A 17,905-nucleotide genomic window follows, 5' to 3' on the forward strand; every position below is an offset into this window, starting at 1 on the left:
TGCCCACCTCCTTGCTTGTTCTACTATGATTAATTTGCTCCAATTAGAAACGACAGGCTGTGGTCTATCTTGTGTTAGTTAAAAAACTCTTTGCTTGTACCCACTGGACACACACTGGTTCAATCAATGTTGTTTCCACATCATTTCAATTTTAAACCAACGTGGAATAGATGATGAATTGACGTCTGCTCCTAGTGGGTAGTAACCTTAAATGTGCCTCAGACAGCCAATGTGACACGTTCAAATTAACTTTATTCCCCAAGCAACCGAAGTTCAGAGGTTATTTTTTCATTGCAGATGAAATTGAGGACGGGGTACTCTGTGTAGGCTATGTATTGCCTTCAGAGGCATCATTCCCATAGGGTACACAGGGGCACATGGCCCCTCAGATTGTTTCCTTTAATACAACTTTCTTTTTTCTCTTTTAAATTTTTTTGTAATACTAAATACTACTTGCCGCTAGCTTGGTAGACTTTAGGTTGGTAGACTAAATCAATAACTAAATGTACTGAATAAGAATCCCATTCCTTTCAATATTTTACCCAGATTTTAGCAGAGATATAGAGAAGCATATTTTGTTCCTTAAAAAAGAACCGCTAGTCAGGAGGATACAGACAGCTCAGGAGGTATGCGTAGATATGCAGAAAAATGTACAAAAAAATGTAAACGTAGAAAGCATAATTATTATGGATCTAGATTGCAGGAAAACACTGTTTCAGGTGTTTTCATTTTTGTATTTTTTATTCTGGACCACCTACCAGTCATCCTCATGTTCTTTGTGCCCCTCAGATTTTTGGGGTGCATGACGCCCCTGATTGCATTTTCTCTCTGGTGCATTAGGCTACCATAAAAAAAATATTAAATGGCACAATCAAACCAAATGAAAACTGCAACAGGTAAGCTTATCATTGCATGTAGTTTGCAAATTGCAATAGCCTATCGTGAAATAGCGTGTGAATGGTCAGCATCAGATAATATCCCTTTCTCTCTGTCATTATTTTTTCCTACTTTCAACACACAACCTACAAAGACGTGCACTGTATGCTGAGGGAGAGCCAAGGAAAATATGTTTATTCGGGGGGCGCTCTCTCGCCAGAAGAGGGCATTCCGATTCTTCGTGACAAAGTTGCCGTGATACATGCAGACGTGATGTTAACTACTCAAACGCTTACACTTATGGGCTTCTGGAATTGAGGAGAGAATAGGGGTGAAAGGGGGAATGCTCATCCTGCATGATTTTGGTTTGCTTACCGTGTAAAACTACCACATACCCTTCGAATTCTCCTGTGGTCAGGGTAAGCTTCTTTCGGGGGGAATGTGAATTCCCTGTCAGTCTTACTATAAACATTTTGGGTCGCTTTTTACTGGTGAGATCTGCTGATATTCACTCAGCCTCTTGGGAAAATCGTTTGTTTGAGCATCATGCCATAATGGATGGATGGAGGGTGATGAGAACGTTTCGACTGGAATCTTTAAACTTTGCTATCACGCTTATTTTGGATTGTGATATATGACTTGGATGTGCCATCGTTTGTTCTCAGACGCGCTGTTAAAATTGGACACCACGATTTTACGCGGGAATTATGTGCATGGATATGGTAGAAAACTAGATCGGGAGAAATGTTCCATGGTGAAACTACATGCTTGACACACGGATACCCCTCTGACTCGCTTATATTCCGGGGGCAGCGACGGGCAGGTGCGCGTTGGAATCGGCGGCTGCGCGAAGCGACTGGGGTCCTGGACTAGAACCGTACCGTCTGATGAGAGCGCGTGTCATGCGGACTCAGCTGTCGCGCGCTGTAAGGCTTTAAAACCTGTGGACAGGAGCTGACAGATAAACTGATATGTGTAAGTATATGTGCCTGTAAATGTATCATATCTGCTCCATGTAGTGGAAACGAGAGTAAGGTAAGCTGCGTCTTTTCCCTCAAATTCGCTCCCAACATGCCAGCAGACTTGCTGTGTCTGAGTGCATAAAGATCTAGTATGTTCAGATTAAAATTGTGTAATGCAACTATGATATATACCAAAGCATTGTTATTTTTGATCTGTTATTAAACACGTTCAGCACGCTATTGTCCCTATGAATTTAGTCTGGATATGCCAAACAGAGTCGCAGAGCTGCAATGTGGTTATTTTATTTATTTTATTGTTGTACTACAGGCGATGAATGCCTGTGTGCGATTAACAATTGGACACATATCAAATACGCCAATATGCCGTTCAAGCTTTGCCAGAGATTGCATCTGAATAACTGTTCGGTTTACAAAAAGCTCTATAGTGTCATGCATCCGTTCGTTAGCTATATGGTTTGGAGCATCCTATTTCTTTTTACCTGGTTTATGAAGAAAATTCGGATCATTGACTGGGACTGGAATGCTAATTATGGCATATGTTGGATGCAAGTCAACTTTACAAAGCGTGGTCCTGCATAATTTTCGAAAGCCCATTCATGGTTATGTTTTCTTCATTTCGTGATCTAGAAGTGTCAGTGGTATGTCCAACATTAACTGGTAACAGACCATTTCAGTTTCATGAGTGGATTACATCCAGATGAAGTACGCATATAAATTGTGCTAATAAAATCGATTCATATTTTATTTTGCTTTGCTATATCATAAATCAGTAGGCTAGTGCACCTGCTCCTTGTTTAGCCTTGAAGACAGTCTGTTATGCGCTCTCTTGCTGTTTGGTCATTGAGAGATGATTGTGGATCATTTTTGTTATTTGACCTAGCATCTACAATGCCATTTGGAGCACGAACAGCCTGCAAATTTCAGCATTAAATAGTGTGAGCATGTTCGCTCAAGTGTGTGTGTGTGTGTGTGTGTGTGTGTGTGTGTGTGTGTGTGTGTGTGTGTGTGTGTGTGTGTGTGTGTGTAGGTGCGTTTGCGTGCGTGCTCGCGTGCGTGTGTGATGAGGGGCAAACCTACGGATGTGGTTAGATTTTTTAATAGCTTCCCCCCTGGTGTTTGAAATCATCAGTATGTTTTTGTTAGCAGTTCATTTATCCACAGCCATTATTGAACTCTTACACAGATGGTCAAATGCACTGGCTATGCTGTGCCATTATTTTTTAAGATGGTATGATTTATCAGGCTACTGCACTGCATCGATACATTGTTTACCAGGGGCGTTATGCACCACAAAAATCTGAGGGGGCACAAATTATGTTAGGATGACTGGGGGGTGGTCTGGAGAAGGGCTACATTTGAGAATTTTGCCAAAACCTTAAACAGATTTTTCCTGCTATCTAGAGCCATACTCATTATGTTTATCGATGTAAAAAAATATGTGTATTTTTCTGCATATCTAATCATACCTCTTGATTTGTCTGGTGGTTCCTTATCAAAATCAACTAAATAGGCTTCTCTGCATCCCTGCTAATATCTTGGTAGAAGATTTAAAGGAATGTGAGTCTTATTCAGCAGGCCTACATTTAGTTATCGCTTGCTTTTCTAAAGTATACCAACCCTGCCAGCAGGCATGCCAGCTAAGATAGTTAGACAAACTAGCTACTCTAACTTGATTGATAGCCTGAAATGGCTTCTTGGTAGCTAGTTATGAGATTGGGATATTGGGAACTTATCTGGGCTAGCTAAAGCCAACTTCATGAAATTGCTAGGTGGCTAGTACTATTAAAAACCCAAGAACAAATCTGAGGGGCACTTGCCCCCTATGGACATGACATCTCTGTTGTTTAATGCCAAATTCGTCTGAAATAACTAATTCTGCAACCAAAAAAACCTCTAGCCCTGCTCAACATGCCTTATTTAACACTTTAGTTCCACCTACCAGACATGCGGTGACATCACCTGGTTGAAATTATGTTTCTAGGGACAATATCTCTTTCATTGTCACTCTAGGCACAGGTTTACCCTCACGGTATCCACATCCTACCATACCTTTGTCTGTACATTATGCCTTAAATGTATTCTACCGTGCCCAGAAATCTGCTCCTGTTACTCTCTGTTCTGAAAGTACTAGACGACCAGTTATTTTAGCCTTTAGCCGTACCCTTATCCTACTCCTCCTTTGTTCCTCTGGTGATGTGGAGGTTAATCCAGGCCCTGCAGTGCCTAGCTCCACTCCCATTCCCCAGGCGCTATTATTTAAGGTTACCTTAAAAGCCTTGGATTCATACATGTTAACATTAGAAGCATCCTCCCTAAGTTTGTTTTATTCACTGCTCTAGCACACTCTGCCTACCCGAATGTCCTAGCCGTGTCTGAATCCTGACTCAGGAAGACCACCAAAAACCCTGAAATTTCCATCCCTATCTATAACATTTTCCTACAAGATAGAACTGCTAAGGGGGGCGGTGTTGCAATCTACTGCAGAGATAGCCTGCAGAGTTCTGTCTTACTATCCAGGTCTGTACCCAAACAATTTGAGCTCCACCTTTCCAGAAACAAGTCTCTCACCGTTGCCGCTTGCTGTTGACCACCCTCTGCCCCCAGCTGTGCCCTGGACACCATATGTTAACTGATTGTCCCCCATCTATCTTCAGAGCTAGTGCTGCTCGGTGACCTAACACCCCGGCCATCCTACAATCTAAGCTTGATGCCCTCAATCTCTCACAAATTATCAATGAACCCACCAGGTAAAACCCCAAATCTGTAAACATGGGCACCCTCAAAGATATCATCCTAACCAACTCCAACTACACCTGCTTTCAATCAAGATCTCAGTAATCACTGCCTCATTGCCCGCATCTGTAACGGGTCTGCGGTCAAACGACCACCCCTCATTACTATCAAACGCTCCCTAAAACACTTCAGCGAGCAGGCCTTCCTAATGGACCTGGCCGGGGTATCCTGGAAGGATATTGACCTCATCCCGTCAGTAGAGGATGCCTATTCATTCTTTAAAAATGCCTTCCTCACCATCTTAAATATGCATGCCCCTTTCAAAAAATGTAGAACCAGGAACAGATATAGCCCTTGGTTCTCTCCAGACCTGACTGCCCTTGAACAGCACAAATACATCCTGTGTCGTTCTGCATTAGCATTGAATAGCCCCCGTGATATGCAACTTTTCAGGGAAGTCAGAAACAAATATGCACAGGCAGTTAGGAAAGCTAAGGCTAGCTTTTTCAAGCAGAAATTTGCATCCTGTAGCACAAACTCAAAAAAGTTCTGGGACACTGTAAAGTCCATGGAGAATAAGAACACCTCCTCCCAGCTGCCCACTGCACTGAGGCTAGGAAACACTGTCACCACCGATAAATCCATTATAATTGACAATTTCAATAAGCATTTTTCAACGGCTGGCCATGCTTTCCACCTGGCTACCCCATCCCGGTCAACAGCCCGGCACTCCCCACAGCAACTCGCCCAAGCCTCCCTATTTCTCCTTCACCCAAATCCAGATAGCTGATGTTCTTAAAGAACTGCAAAACCTGGAACCATACAAATCAGCTGGGCTAGACAATCTGGATGCTTTCTTTTTCAAATGATCTGCTGAAAACTCAACAGCCTTGGTTTCTCAAATGATTGCCTCGCCTGATTCACCAACTACTTCTCTGATAGAGTTCAGTGTGTCAAATCGAAGGGCCTGTTGTCTGGACGTCTTGCGATCTCTATGGGGGTGCCACAGGGTTCAATTCTCGAGCCGACTCTCTTCTCTGTATACATCAATGATGTCGCTCTCGCTGCTGGTGATTCTCTGATCCACCTCTAGACAGACAACACCATTCTGTATACTTCTGGCCCTTCTTTGGACACTGTGTTAACTAACCTCCAGACGAGCTTCAATGCTGTACAACTCTCCTTCGATGGCCTCCAACTGGTCTTAAATGCAAGTAAAACTAAGTGCATGCTCTTCAACCGATCACTGCCCGCACCAGCCCGCCCGTCCAGCATCACTACTCTGGACGGTTCTGACTTGTATATGTGGATGACTACAATTACCTAGGTATCTGGTTAGACTGTAAACTCTCCTTCCAGACTCACATTAAGCATCTCCAATCCAAAATTAAATCTAGAATGAGCTTCCTATTTCGCAACAAAGCATCATTCACTCATGTACCCAAACATATCCTCGTAAAACTGACCATCCTACCGATCCTTGACTTCAGCAATGTCATTTAGAAAATGACACCCACACTCTCCTCAACAAATTGGATGCAGTTTATCATAGTGCCATCCGCTTTGTCACCAAAGCCCCATATATTATCCACCACTGCAACCTGTACGCTCTCATTTGCTGGCCATTGCTTCATACTCGTCGCCAAACCCACTGGCTCCAGGTCATCTACAAGTCTCTGCTAGGTAAAGCCCCGCCTTATCTCAGCTCACTGGTCACCATAGCAGCACCCACCCGTAGCACGCGCTCCAGCAGGTATATCTCACTGGTCACCTCCAAAGCTAATTCCTCCTTTGGCCGCCTCTCCTTCCAGGTCTCTGCTGCCAATGACTGGAACGAACTGCAAAAATCTCTGAAGCTGGAGACGCTTACCTCCCTCACTAGCTTTAAGCACCAGCTGTCAGTGCAGCTCACAGATCACTGCACCTGTACATAGTTCATCTGTAATTAGCCCATCCAATCTACCTCATCCCCATACTGTATTTATTTATTGATCTTGCTCCTTTGCACCCCAGTATGCACATTCATTTTCTGTACATCCTACCATTCCAGTGTTTAATTGCTGTATTGTAATTACTTCACCACCATGGCCTATTTATTGCCTTACCTCTCTTTTCCTACCTCATTTGCACATGCTGTATATTTTTCTACTGTATTTTTGATTGTATGTTTGTTTATTCCATATTTGACTCTGTGTTGTTGTATGTGTCGAACTGCTTTGCTTTATCTTTGCCAGGTCGCAGTTGCAAATGAGAACTTGTTCTCAACCATCCTACCTGGTTAAATAAAGGTGAAATAAAATGAAATAAAAGATCAATAAATGTCTGTACCTCCACAATCAGGTTATATTTACATTACAATTATTAAAGTTTATCCATGGAGACTTAATTGGCCAATGTGCTGAGGTCTAGCACGTGCCTTTAGTGAATGTATATTTGAGAAAGACTTGGAGAGGGCAGTGGGTGGCTCTGAGAGAGGATGTGACAGACTCATCTATAGTGTTGTGAGGGCTGGGGGTTGATTGGTTATTCTCTGTCACTCTGCCCTGACGGAACTGTTCCGCCAGGGGAAATTAGAAAACAGATGCAAGGCAGAAACAAATCTATACTAACACACAGTCTGTTCCTGCGTGTGTGTGTGCACGAGCTCGCATGAGTGCACGCACATTTGGGTATTGGTGTATTGAGGAGAATCCACCACATACTCTCTCTCATCCAGTTGACCTTGTTTGTACTGTAGACCGCCTACTTCAGTAACTGCAAATACCAAACTGCAAATACCAATGCATCTGCGGAGCATTTCTGTAATTACACAAAGACATCTGAGTTTCCTCAGAGCATTGAGGCAATATGAACACAGGACATGAAGCGCTGGTTCCCAAGGACCAGGAAAGTAAGGCTGGCAGTCATCTCAGAGATAATTGGAGACTAATAGGACGGCATAGGCTAGTCTGATGGGATGGCCTTCCCTGTGCGTTAGGCTCCTGTCCAGCCACAATGTGTGCATGGCTGCGCCTGATAGCAGTTTTGTCAATGGCAGACAACTCAACAATGAGCCACTTGTTTGTTCAAAGATCATAGCATAGTGCCTATTTGCCAAGTTATTGTTTATTTGTCTGTACATTAGGTCAGTGGTGTGCTTTTCCTCTCATTCTTTGTTTAATAACAGAAGGATCCATATCCCTGCCATCATCCTCGCCGCAGTAGTAGTAGTTGTTGTAATAGTAGTAGTAGTAGTAGTAGTAGTAGTAGTAGTAGTAGTAGTAGTAGTAAGCCACTGACACAAATGATTGCCTGAAAGAAATTGATAAGAAGAAGATTGTGGGAGCTGTTTTGTTAGACTTCAGTGCAACTTTTGACATTATCCATCAGTCTGCTGCTTAAAAAACATGTGTTTTGACTTTACATCCTTTGCCATATCGTGGATCTAGTGTTACTTATCTAACATAACACAGAGGGTGTTCTTTAATGGATGCCTCTCTAACGTAAACCAGGTAGAGTTAGGCATACCACAAGCTAGCTGTCTTGCCCCCGTTACTTTTTATATTTTTACTAATGTCTTCAGAAACTATTCATACCCCTTGACACATTTTGTTGTGTTACAGCCTGAGTTCAAAATTGATTAAATGACTTTTGACCCGTATCCATCTACACACAATACCAAAGTGAAAACATGTTTTTCAAAATGTTTGCAAATGAATTGAAAATGAAATATAGAAATATTTTTATCTACGTAAGAATTCACACCCCCTTTGCCGTGACACTGCAAATTGAGCTCAGGTGCATCCAATTTTCTATGATCATCCTTGAGATGTCACAACAACCTGTTTGGAGTCCACCTGTTGCCAATTCAGTTGTTTGGACATAATGTCTACATAAGGTCCCACAGTTGACAGTGTATGTCAGAGCAGAAACTGTACCATGAAGTCTAAGGAACTGTCCGTAGATCTCCGAAATATAATTATGATGAGGGATATATCTGGGGAAGGGTATAAAACCATTTTGAGAGTGTTGAAAGATTCTTTGAGCACAGTGGTCTCCATTATTGGGAAATGTCTGGGGAAAAAAACAGGTACAGCTCATCAGCTGTCTAACATCCCTAACGTAAAGAATTGGGGTAGCAGCATCATGCTATGGGGATGCTGGGAGACTCAATACATTTGCAAAAATGTCTAAAAACCGGTTTCACTGTCATTATGGGGTATTGTGTGTAGATGGATGAGAGAAAACATTTAATCCATTGTGAATTCAGGCTGTAACACGACCACATGTGGAATAAGTCAAAGGCTATGAATACTTTCTGAATGCACTGTATGACCACTAGCCTTGAGTCAGTGGTTCTATGTACAGTGCCTTCAATAAGGATTCATACCCCTTGACTTCACCTTTGGCAGCGATTACAGCTGTGAGTCTTTCTGGGTAAGTCTCTAAGAGCTTTGCACACCTGGATTGTAGAATATTTGCATATTTCTTTAAAAAATTCTGTCAAGTTGGTTGTTGATCATTGCTAGACAGCCATTTTCAAGTCTTGCCATAGATTTCCAAGCCGATTTAAGTCAAAACTATAACTTGGCCACTCAAGAACATTCATTGTTGTTGTGGTAAGCAACTCCAGTGTGTATTTGGCCTTGTGTTTAAAGTTATTGTCCTGCTGAAAGGTGAATTTGCCTCCCAGTGTTTACTGAAAGCAGGCATACCCATAACATTATGGAGCCACCACTATTCTTGAAAATATGAAGAATGTTACTCAGTTATGTGTTCTATTGGATTTGACCCAAACTTAACACTTAACACATATTCAGGACAAAAGTTAATTGCTTTGCCAATTTTCTTTTGCAGTATTACTTTAGTTCCTTGTTGCAAACAGGATGCATTTAAAAACATATTTTTATTCTGTACAGTCTTCCTTCTTTTGACTCTGTCAATTAAATTTGTCTTATAACTACAATGTTGTTGATCCATCCAGTTTTCTCCCTTCACAGCCATTAAACTCGTAATTGTTTTATAGTCACCATTGGCCTCATGGTGAAATCTCTGAGCAGTTTCATTCCTCTCTGGCAACTGAGTTGGGAAGGACGCATATATCTTTGTAATGACTGGGTGTATTGATACACCATCAAAAGTGTAATGAATAACTTCACCATGCTCAAAGGGATATTCAATGTCTGCTTCTTTTTTTACCCATCTACCAATAGGTCTTAAATTCAGGCCGTAACACAACAACATTTTGAAAAAGTTGAGGGTTGTGAAAACTTTCTGAAGGCTCTCAATGCTGATGACTCAGCATTATACACGTCAGCTACCACAGCAGGTGAAATCACTGCAACATTAAAAAAATAGCAGTTTTAAAGTCATTACTAGCCACTGACTCAGTTTTAGAGTCAGTGGCTAGTAATAAGCTAGGCAGAAATATATAAATAAACGTAAAGCTTTGTATTTGAGACATCATTCACTAAACCATAAACCTCATCTAAGTCTTGTAATGAATAATGTGGCAATTGAGCAAGTTGAGGAGACTAAACTGCTGGGTGTAATCCTAGATTGTAAACTGTCATTGTCAAAACATATTGATGCAACGGTAGCTAAGATGGGGAGAGGTCTGTTCGTAATAAAACGCCGCTCTGATTTCTTGACATCACAATCAACTAAACAAGTCCTACAGGCCCTAGTTTTATCGCACCTGGACTACTGCCCAGTTATATGGTCAAGTGGCACAAAGAAGGACATAGGCAATTTACAGTTAGCCCAGAAAGAGCAGCCCTCCTGGCCTTTAATTGTACACGGAGAGCTAATATCAATAACATGCATGTCAATCTCTACTTGCTCAAAGTAGAGGAGAGATTGACTGCATCACTGCTTGCCTTTGTGTGAGGCATTGACATGTTGAAAGCACGAACTGTCTGTTCAAACAGCTACCACACTGTTCAGACACCCATACATACCCCACAAGACAGTCCAGAACAAACTGGGACGCTCACAGTACTACATAGAGCCATGTCTACATGGAACTCTCTTCCACATCAAGTAACTCAAGCGAGAAATAAAATCCGCTAAAAACAGATTAAACAGCACCTCATGGCACACGTCGGACTATGAAGAGACACCCGTTGTATTGTACATTTTAGATTTTACATGTGTAAAAAATGAAGTAATAATGTCTTATATGATGTATTATTTTGTTTGCGATGTAGGCTGTTGTTTTGTTTTGTTGTGTTTTGTTGTAATTGTTTTATTCCAGTTTGGAACCCAAGAGTAGAAGCTGCTGCCTTGGCTAATGGGTATCCTATTAAATACTAAATACTAAAAGTAGTGGTAGTAGTAGTAGCTGTTGTGGTTGTAGTAGTAGGAGCAGTAGCAGTAGTAGTAGTAGTAGTAGTAGCTGTTGTAGTAGTAGGATCAGTAGCTGTAGTAGTAGTAGTAGTAGTAGCTGTTGTAGTATTAGTAGTAGGAGGAGGAGCAGTAGTAGTAATAGTAGCTGTTGTAGTAGTAGGATCAGTAGCAGTAGTGGTATTAGTAGTAGTAGTAGTAGCTATTGTAGTAGGAGGAGGAGCAGTAGCAGTAGTAGTAGCTGTTGTAGTAGTAGGATCAGTAGCAGTAGTAGTAGTAGCTGTTGTAGTTATAGTAGTAGTAGTAGCTGTTGTATTAGTAGTAGCTGTTGTAGTAGTAGCAGCTGAGTGATTCTGTTACAGAAATGGATTTATACAGTCTGTCCTTGCACAGTATGATAATGGTAGTCACAATAAAAAGCTAAGGTGTATCAAGGGTGTGCAGAGGTGTGAATGACTGACTTGTATGGGTTGGAACAGGCAAAAAAACAGCCTATGCAGTTCAAGGGGAAAGTAGTATAAACAACTGAAGTGATAATGGGAGAGTGCTAGGAATTAATAGGTGACAGTTAACCAATATGATATTGTAACCAAATGGTAATGACAAGGGAATCATGGTAGAGAGGTGGTAATAGAGACACAGTTTATGAGTGACACCTCTGGGGGCAACTTCTGTTCATCTCTGAATTAGATAAGAAGCTGAGGAGAAGAAGATGACTTAGTGAAGCATTAGTGCATGGGCCGCTCATTAAACCACACATAGTGTTAATCAGGGCATGAAGGTGCCTAGTGAAGAGGGTACAAGCTAAATTATGTATCTCACAATCTATTTTAATAAAGCTGCACATGAAAACATTTGAGAGTTGAATTGCTTCTCACTCGATTCTTTTAGGAGAATATGTAAATGCACACTGAATCTGACGAACACACCTTGTTTTATCACACAGAAAACACAGAAAAATATGCAATTAAATGTATTTTACAATTAATAAACATTGTTGTGTTTCCATAATGTTGGTTTGCCTAATTAGATTTTTTTTTTTAAGAGTGTGGGGCCACACTTTAACTTTAAACCTTTTCTCAATCTCAAGATGCAATTAAGACCCGTCAATGTACTTAGAACGCATTGTAGCGGCTCCTATCAGATAACCTGGCATTATGCTGACCTCACCAGACCTTGATTATGGCATCAGCCAGTTATAAATGTTGACGTAGATGGATGTGAACAAACACTTTTCCATAACATCGTCCTTAACAAAGCACTCTCGTTAGCATCCTACAGATGGCAGCATTGCAGTAGCGAGGTTTTTTAGTTATATTAAAGAAGTTTTTTGTCCGGATTGGCGAGCATCCACACTAGAGGAAAGTTTATCGTTCTACAGTACACCTGTCAATCAACTGATCGCCACATCCTACTGCATGCTGTAGGTCTATTAAATAAGGTGGTAGCACAATACCATTCAGTGCTTTCAGGGTGTGTTCATTGTCAAAGTGACATTTACATTTACATTTAAGTCATTTAGCAGACGCTCTTATCCAGAGCGACTTACAAATTGGTGCATTCACCTTATGACAACTGCAAATAATAATTCAATATACATACAATGAAAAATAATGTTTTTAAATGTAGAAATTCAACAGAAGATGCAGCCTGCTGTTAATAAAAATTTAGTTATTTGTTACATTTGAATGTGTGTAAAACCTAGTAGTACTACCTGTTTCTCTGAGAGTGAGGTGGATAAATAGCATTTTGCAAAAAAAACATGATTATTTGTCTCTCTGAAATGAAACCATCAAGTGATCGATCTTTAACAAATACATGTCTGTCATCAAACAACCCCATGCTATGAAAATATCATTTTTAAATTAAATGATAAAAGCAAATTTACCAACATTTCTGAAAATGGAAATATAGCGTAAGGTAATGGACCTCTTCATGTGCTGTAGGATGCTTCTCGGCCTCCATTGATCAAATAATTAATTCTGATAAACTGTTACCCCGAGATGATACATTTAAATCTGAATTTTAGAACATACATTTTGTTGCACTGAAGCCCAAGTACCATCAAATGCATTGTATTCCTTGGTCTCATTCCATCTCGTAATTTGTTCAGTTTTGCGACACATTCGAAACGTTATCATGCAGACAACATCACGGTCACATTTTCTTTCATAGAGCAAAACCTAGGATGATTGGACTGTCACCATGACATACACATGTGATAACCAATGAAACACAGCTATGGACTATGTTAAACCAGACATTCATCCTATCTTTTGATTAGAGGATGTTTACAGGCTATCACATTACGGAGGTTTAGCCCAGAGAAAAGAGCACACATAAGAAATGGATGCACTCCTCAGGAGAAAATCAATGCACCCTTAATAACAGATCGTTAGTGACTCTGTAAGGGGAGCGCTTTTAATGTAAACAGCTCACTCTCACCTAAGGATGAAGACCGATATCACACCAGGCTACATGTACAGATATTGGATCTTCATTTTATCACCCTGTTCCAGGAGAACTTTCTGGAAATGTTAAACTTGTAGTGTATTTGAGGTTTAAAAAAGGCTTCTGAAGTTTGTAATTTCCACTTAGAAATTTCAGACTTGATTTTCCCCTTAAGAAAAATATATCAACCCCTGCCAAAATGTCTATGAATTATAATCCACATAACAATTCACAGTTTCTGTTGCTGCAGGATTCATTTCCTGCTGTAGAAAGCTGGCTCAAAATAAGATCCTACATCTTCATACTGACCGATTGTCATGATCACAGGATATCCAAAGAGACGGCACAGCGTGATCAGTTTCCCTTTTTTGTCTGTGCGTTTGCTTATTTAATGATGTGCGTTCAAAGGGTTAGTATACATGTATGTATTTTGTTTGGACACAGAGTTGTTTAATTCCATAGGGAGCTTACTCCTTTGTTTAAACTTTTTGGAAGTGAACACCATGATTTACTCAGACCCTTAACCGCTCTGTTATGGGTCAATGTGTAGTGGCTAGATTCTAAATAGATACGCCTCTGGATTTGTATACACAATCGCCAGCTCCTGAATTTGCTGTGTTTCAGCTTGCTTTTAAGACATCTATAGTTTTGGCTCAAGCACTGTGGCGGCTTGTGGGAAGACTCAATTCTGGTCGATTGCAGTTAAAACCAAATTAAAACCACAATTTTCTACACCATTTCCAACCAGATGGGTTGTTGTCAGACACTTTCAGTAAAAATATTTTTTCCTCTCTCTCTTTCTCTCTCTCTCTCTCTCTCTCTCTCTCTCTCTCTGTCCCTCTCTGCAGCCTCTGCCATGCGGCGCCGCTGGCTTATGGTGCCTCTGCTCATGCAGGTGTGGCTGGCAGCATCTCCGTCCCTCAGCGAGCGTCCATGCCCCAAGAGCTGTCGCTGCGATGGGAAAATTGTCTACTGTGAGTCCAGCGGTTTTCGCGATGTGCCCAAGAACCTCTCAGGGGGCTGCCAAGGTCTGTCCTTACGCTACAACAGTCTGGTCAGTCTCAGAGCTGGACAGTTTGTGGGCCTCAACCAGCTCATCTGGCTCTACTTAGACCACAACTACATTGCCTCTGTAGACGTACTGGCCTTCCAAGGCGTCCGAAGGCTCAAGGAGCTGATACTGAGCTCAAACAAGATCACAATGCTCCACAACACCACTTTCCACCCTGTACCCAACCTCCGCAACCTGGACCTGTCTTACAACAAACTGGCATCTCTGCAGCCGGGCCAGTTCCAGGGCCTCCGCAAGCTCCTCAGCCTGCACATGCGCTCCAACTCCTTGAAAAGCATTCCTGTGCGTCTGTTCCAGGACTGCAGAAACCTGGAGTTCCTGGACCTGGGCTACAACCGCCTGCGCAGCATCACACGCAACGCCTTCTCAGGCCTGCTGAAGCTGACCGAGCTGCACCTGGAGCACAACCAGTTTTCCAAGATAAACTTTTCCCACTTCCCACGCCTCTACAACCTGCGGGCGCTGTACCTGCAGTGGAATCGCATCCGCTCCATGAGCCAGGGCCTGACCTGGACCTGGACCTCCCTGCAGAAGCTGGACCTGTCTGGCAATGATCTGCAAGAGGTGGATGCTACAGTCTACCAATGCTTGCCCAACCTTCAAACACTCAATCTGGATTCCAACAAGCTGACCAACGTGTCCCAGGAGACTGTGTCTGCCTGGATCTCTCTGATCACCATCAGCCTGGCGGGGAACGTGTGGGACTGTGGTCCTGTGGTCTGCCCCCTGGTGGTCTGGCTGAGGAACTTCAAGGGGAACAAGGAGAACAACATGATATGCGCTGCCCCCAAGGAAGCGCAGGGAGAGAAGGTCATGGATGCTGTTGAGACCCACAGTGTGTGCCGGGATAACTCAATCACACCCATCACGGCCAGCGCCCCACCCACACCATCTAATGACCCAGACCAGACAGAGCGCCGCCCAGTCTACCCCACACCACCCACACAAGGTGGGAAGAGGGAGGAGGGATCCAAAGGAGGCCCTACGTCTCCAGCTGTTACCTCGGTTGTGGCGCCACCACCTGAACAGTTTGAGCCTGTGTCCTTTCACAAGATAGTGGCGGGGAGCGTTGCCCTGTTCTTGTCTGTGGTGATGATCCTGTTGGTGATCTACGTTTCGTGGAAGCGCTATCCCAGCAGTGTCAAACAGCTGCAGGAGCACTCGGCCGCAGCTCGTAAGCGTCGGAAAAAAGCCAGAGAGACGGAGCGCACGCTGAGTTCCCCACTGCAGGAGTACTATGTGGACTACAAGCCCACCAATTCGGAGGCCATGGACGTGCTTGTCAATGGGACTGGCTCCTGCACCTACACCATCTCAGGCTCCAGGGAATGCGAGGTATGACCCACACCATCCGCCACCCCTCCTAATCAAATCTCTTCCACAGCGAGGCAACCTGAGGTAAATGTTTACTGCTTTTGATTGATATTACATCAGTGGCTTTATTTCCGTATCTCCCCTCTAGGATTGGCTGTAGCTTTGTTTTGGTAAGGAATGGTGTGCTCTTTGTGGGATGTCGCTATCCTTGCCTTGAGTAGTTTTCATTGTGATCAAAGAAGAGTTATGCTATTCACTTACACCCTTGTCTCTGTTAATAAGAGGAAAAACATTTTTTGATGTAACATTGTGTTGAAATGCAATACGTACAAACGATTAGATTTCCTATCCTGAATAATTTCACTAGCTTGTTTGTGATAAGTTACAGTTTTTTACCCATGTATTCTGAGAGGTGGATTCAATTGCTTATTTAGGTGCAGTTTTTACCCATGTATTCTGAGAGGTGGATTCAATTGCTTATTTAGGTGCAGTTTTTACCCATGTATTCTGAGAGGTGGATTCAATTGCTTATTTAGGTGCAATTTTTACCCATGTATTCTGAGAGGTGGATTCAATTGCTTATTTAGGTGCAGTTTTTACCCATGTATTCTGAGAGGTGGATTCAATTGCTTATTTAGGTGCAGTTTTTACCCATGTATTCTGAGAGGTGGATTCAATTGCTTATTTAGGTGCAGTTTTTACCCATGTATTCTGAGAGGTGGATTCAATTGCTTATTTAGGTGCAGTTTTTACCCATGTATTCTGAGAGGTGGATTCAATTGCTTATTTAGGTGCAGTTTTTACCCACCAAAATGCCAAAGGCATTTTTGTTTGTGTTTATCATATCTCAGTTCTGTTTTCAATTAGCCACTTTGTTTGTGGGGAGATTCATCCCTAGACACTTGGAATGATAATGGACACTGTTGTGACAGCAAGAAGATTCCCTCTCCACTGATGACTTTATCCTACAACTATTATAGCCCAGACTCACAATGGATGCCGGTAAAAACATCATACACAGCTTCCTCTGACTAGCTTACAGGTGTACAACAGACACACACACACACATACAAACAAACACACACACACACACACACATGCATGTACTTTTACAAATATTAATTGTTTAAAACTTCCATAAGGAGTGCGACTGGGAATGTTTGAATTCACTGGACAAATGAATCATTAGACAAACAAAAAGATAAAACACACTGTGGGACAAAGTCCGGTGCTTCTCTTTCTTTTGGAATCACCTTGTTTTTGACAACATAGTAGAATCTCAACAGATAGAAACCAAGCATACATTTCACGTCATTTAAACGTTTACATTTGCTCCTACTGTTTCTTTTGTCCTCTATGTTGCGTCACCCCCCAAAAAAAAAGTTTGTTTATTTTCAGAACTGTATTTTATGAAATGTTGTTTTCTTCAGATAACTTGTAAATGGTCTTCAATCAGGTCTGGTTAAACTGGTCTTGGATCAGTGTTTCAAGGCGTATTCTCTGTGTTCACTGTGACCGTTTAGCTCTGATGCTGTTAAAAGTGTCTTTTTGTATTCTGACGTATGCCTTTGAAGACAGTGTGTTTGTCTGTCTGTCTGTCTGGCTGTGGATTTTATGACTTTGGTGATTTGGCAACACTCATATGCTTTTTTTATACGCTGTGTTACGCAATATTTACAAGGTAGGGAATTGCTCAAATGGGTCTTCAACAAGTTCAAAGGAAAAGGATACACTAATATTCATCTGCAATTTCAGGTCATTTTTTCCTTTCTTCTTTTGGACAACTCATATTTATTCAGGCCTGAAAATGCGACAAGCAAAACCGTGTTTGCTAACAGGATACAAAAAAAATGTACATTTGTCTTATGACATCACAGTGTTCCTGAGATAAATGTATGTTTATTTCCCATAAAAAGCAAGATCATTAAGTCAGATTGTTAATGGCTTGAACAGCATCACACCACAAAACACTCTGAGGATTGCCGGGGGCAAAAAAAATTGGTCTGCAATTCAGCAGGCAAGCTGAACTTAGATGGTAGTGTCTTTAGTTGACAATTAGGCATGCGGGGGACTTCAAACACTCACCGTTAGTGAGAGAATATCTCTCTCATCCTCCTAATCCTGTCTCTTACACACTGCGGTTCTGTGCCGT

The 17,905-nt window shown here is 42.0% G+C and overlaps 1 protein-coding gene across 1 annotated transcript in view; it reads left to right on the plus strand.

Annotated features, from left to right (window-relative positions):
- Positions 1-1,115: 1,115 nt before the first annotated feature.
- The window catches only part of LOC118387601 (leucine-rich repeat transmembrane neuronal protein 4), a 128,684-nt gene continuing 111,894 nt past the window's right edge, over positions 1,116-17,905 (plus strand). The window contains exons 1-2 of the mRNA XM_035776134.2: positions 1,116-1,851; positions 14,216-15,774. Of these exons, the coding sequence (XP_035632027.1) occupies positions 1,848-1,851; positions 14,216-15,774 (1,563 nt within the window). The 5' untranslated portion in view covers positions 1,116-1,847. The remainder of the gene's footprint in view (positions 1,852-14,215; positions 15,775-17,905) is intronic.

The sequence above is a fragment of the Oncorhynchus keta genome, chromosome 9 (genome assembly GCF_023373465.1).
Source record: "Oncorhynchus keta strain PuntledgeMale-10-30-2019 chromosome 9, Oket_V2, whole genome shotgun sequence".
NCBI lineage: Eukaryota > Metazoa > Chordata > Actinopteri > Salmoniformes > Salmonidae > Oncorhynchus > Oncorhynchus keta.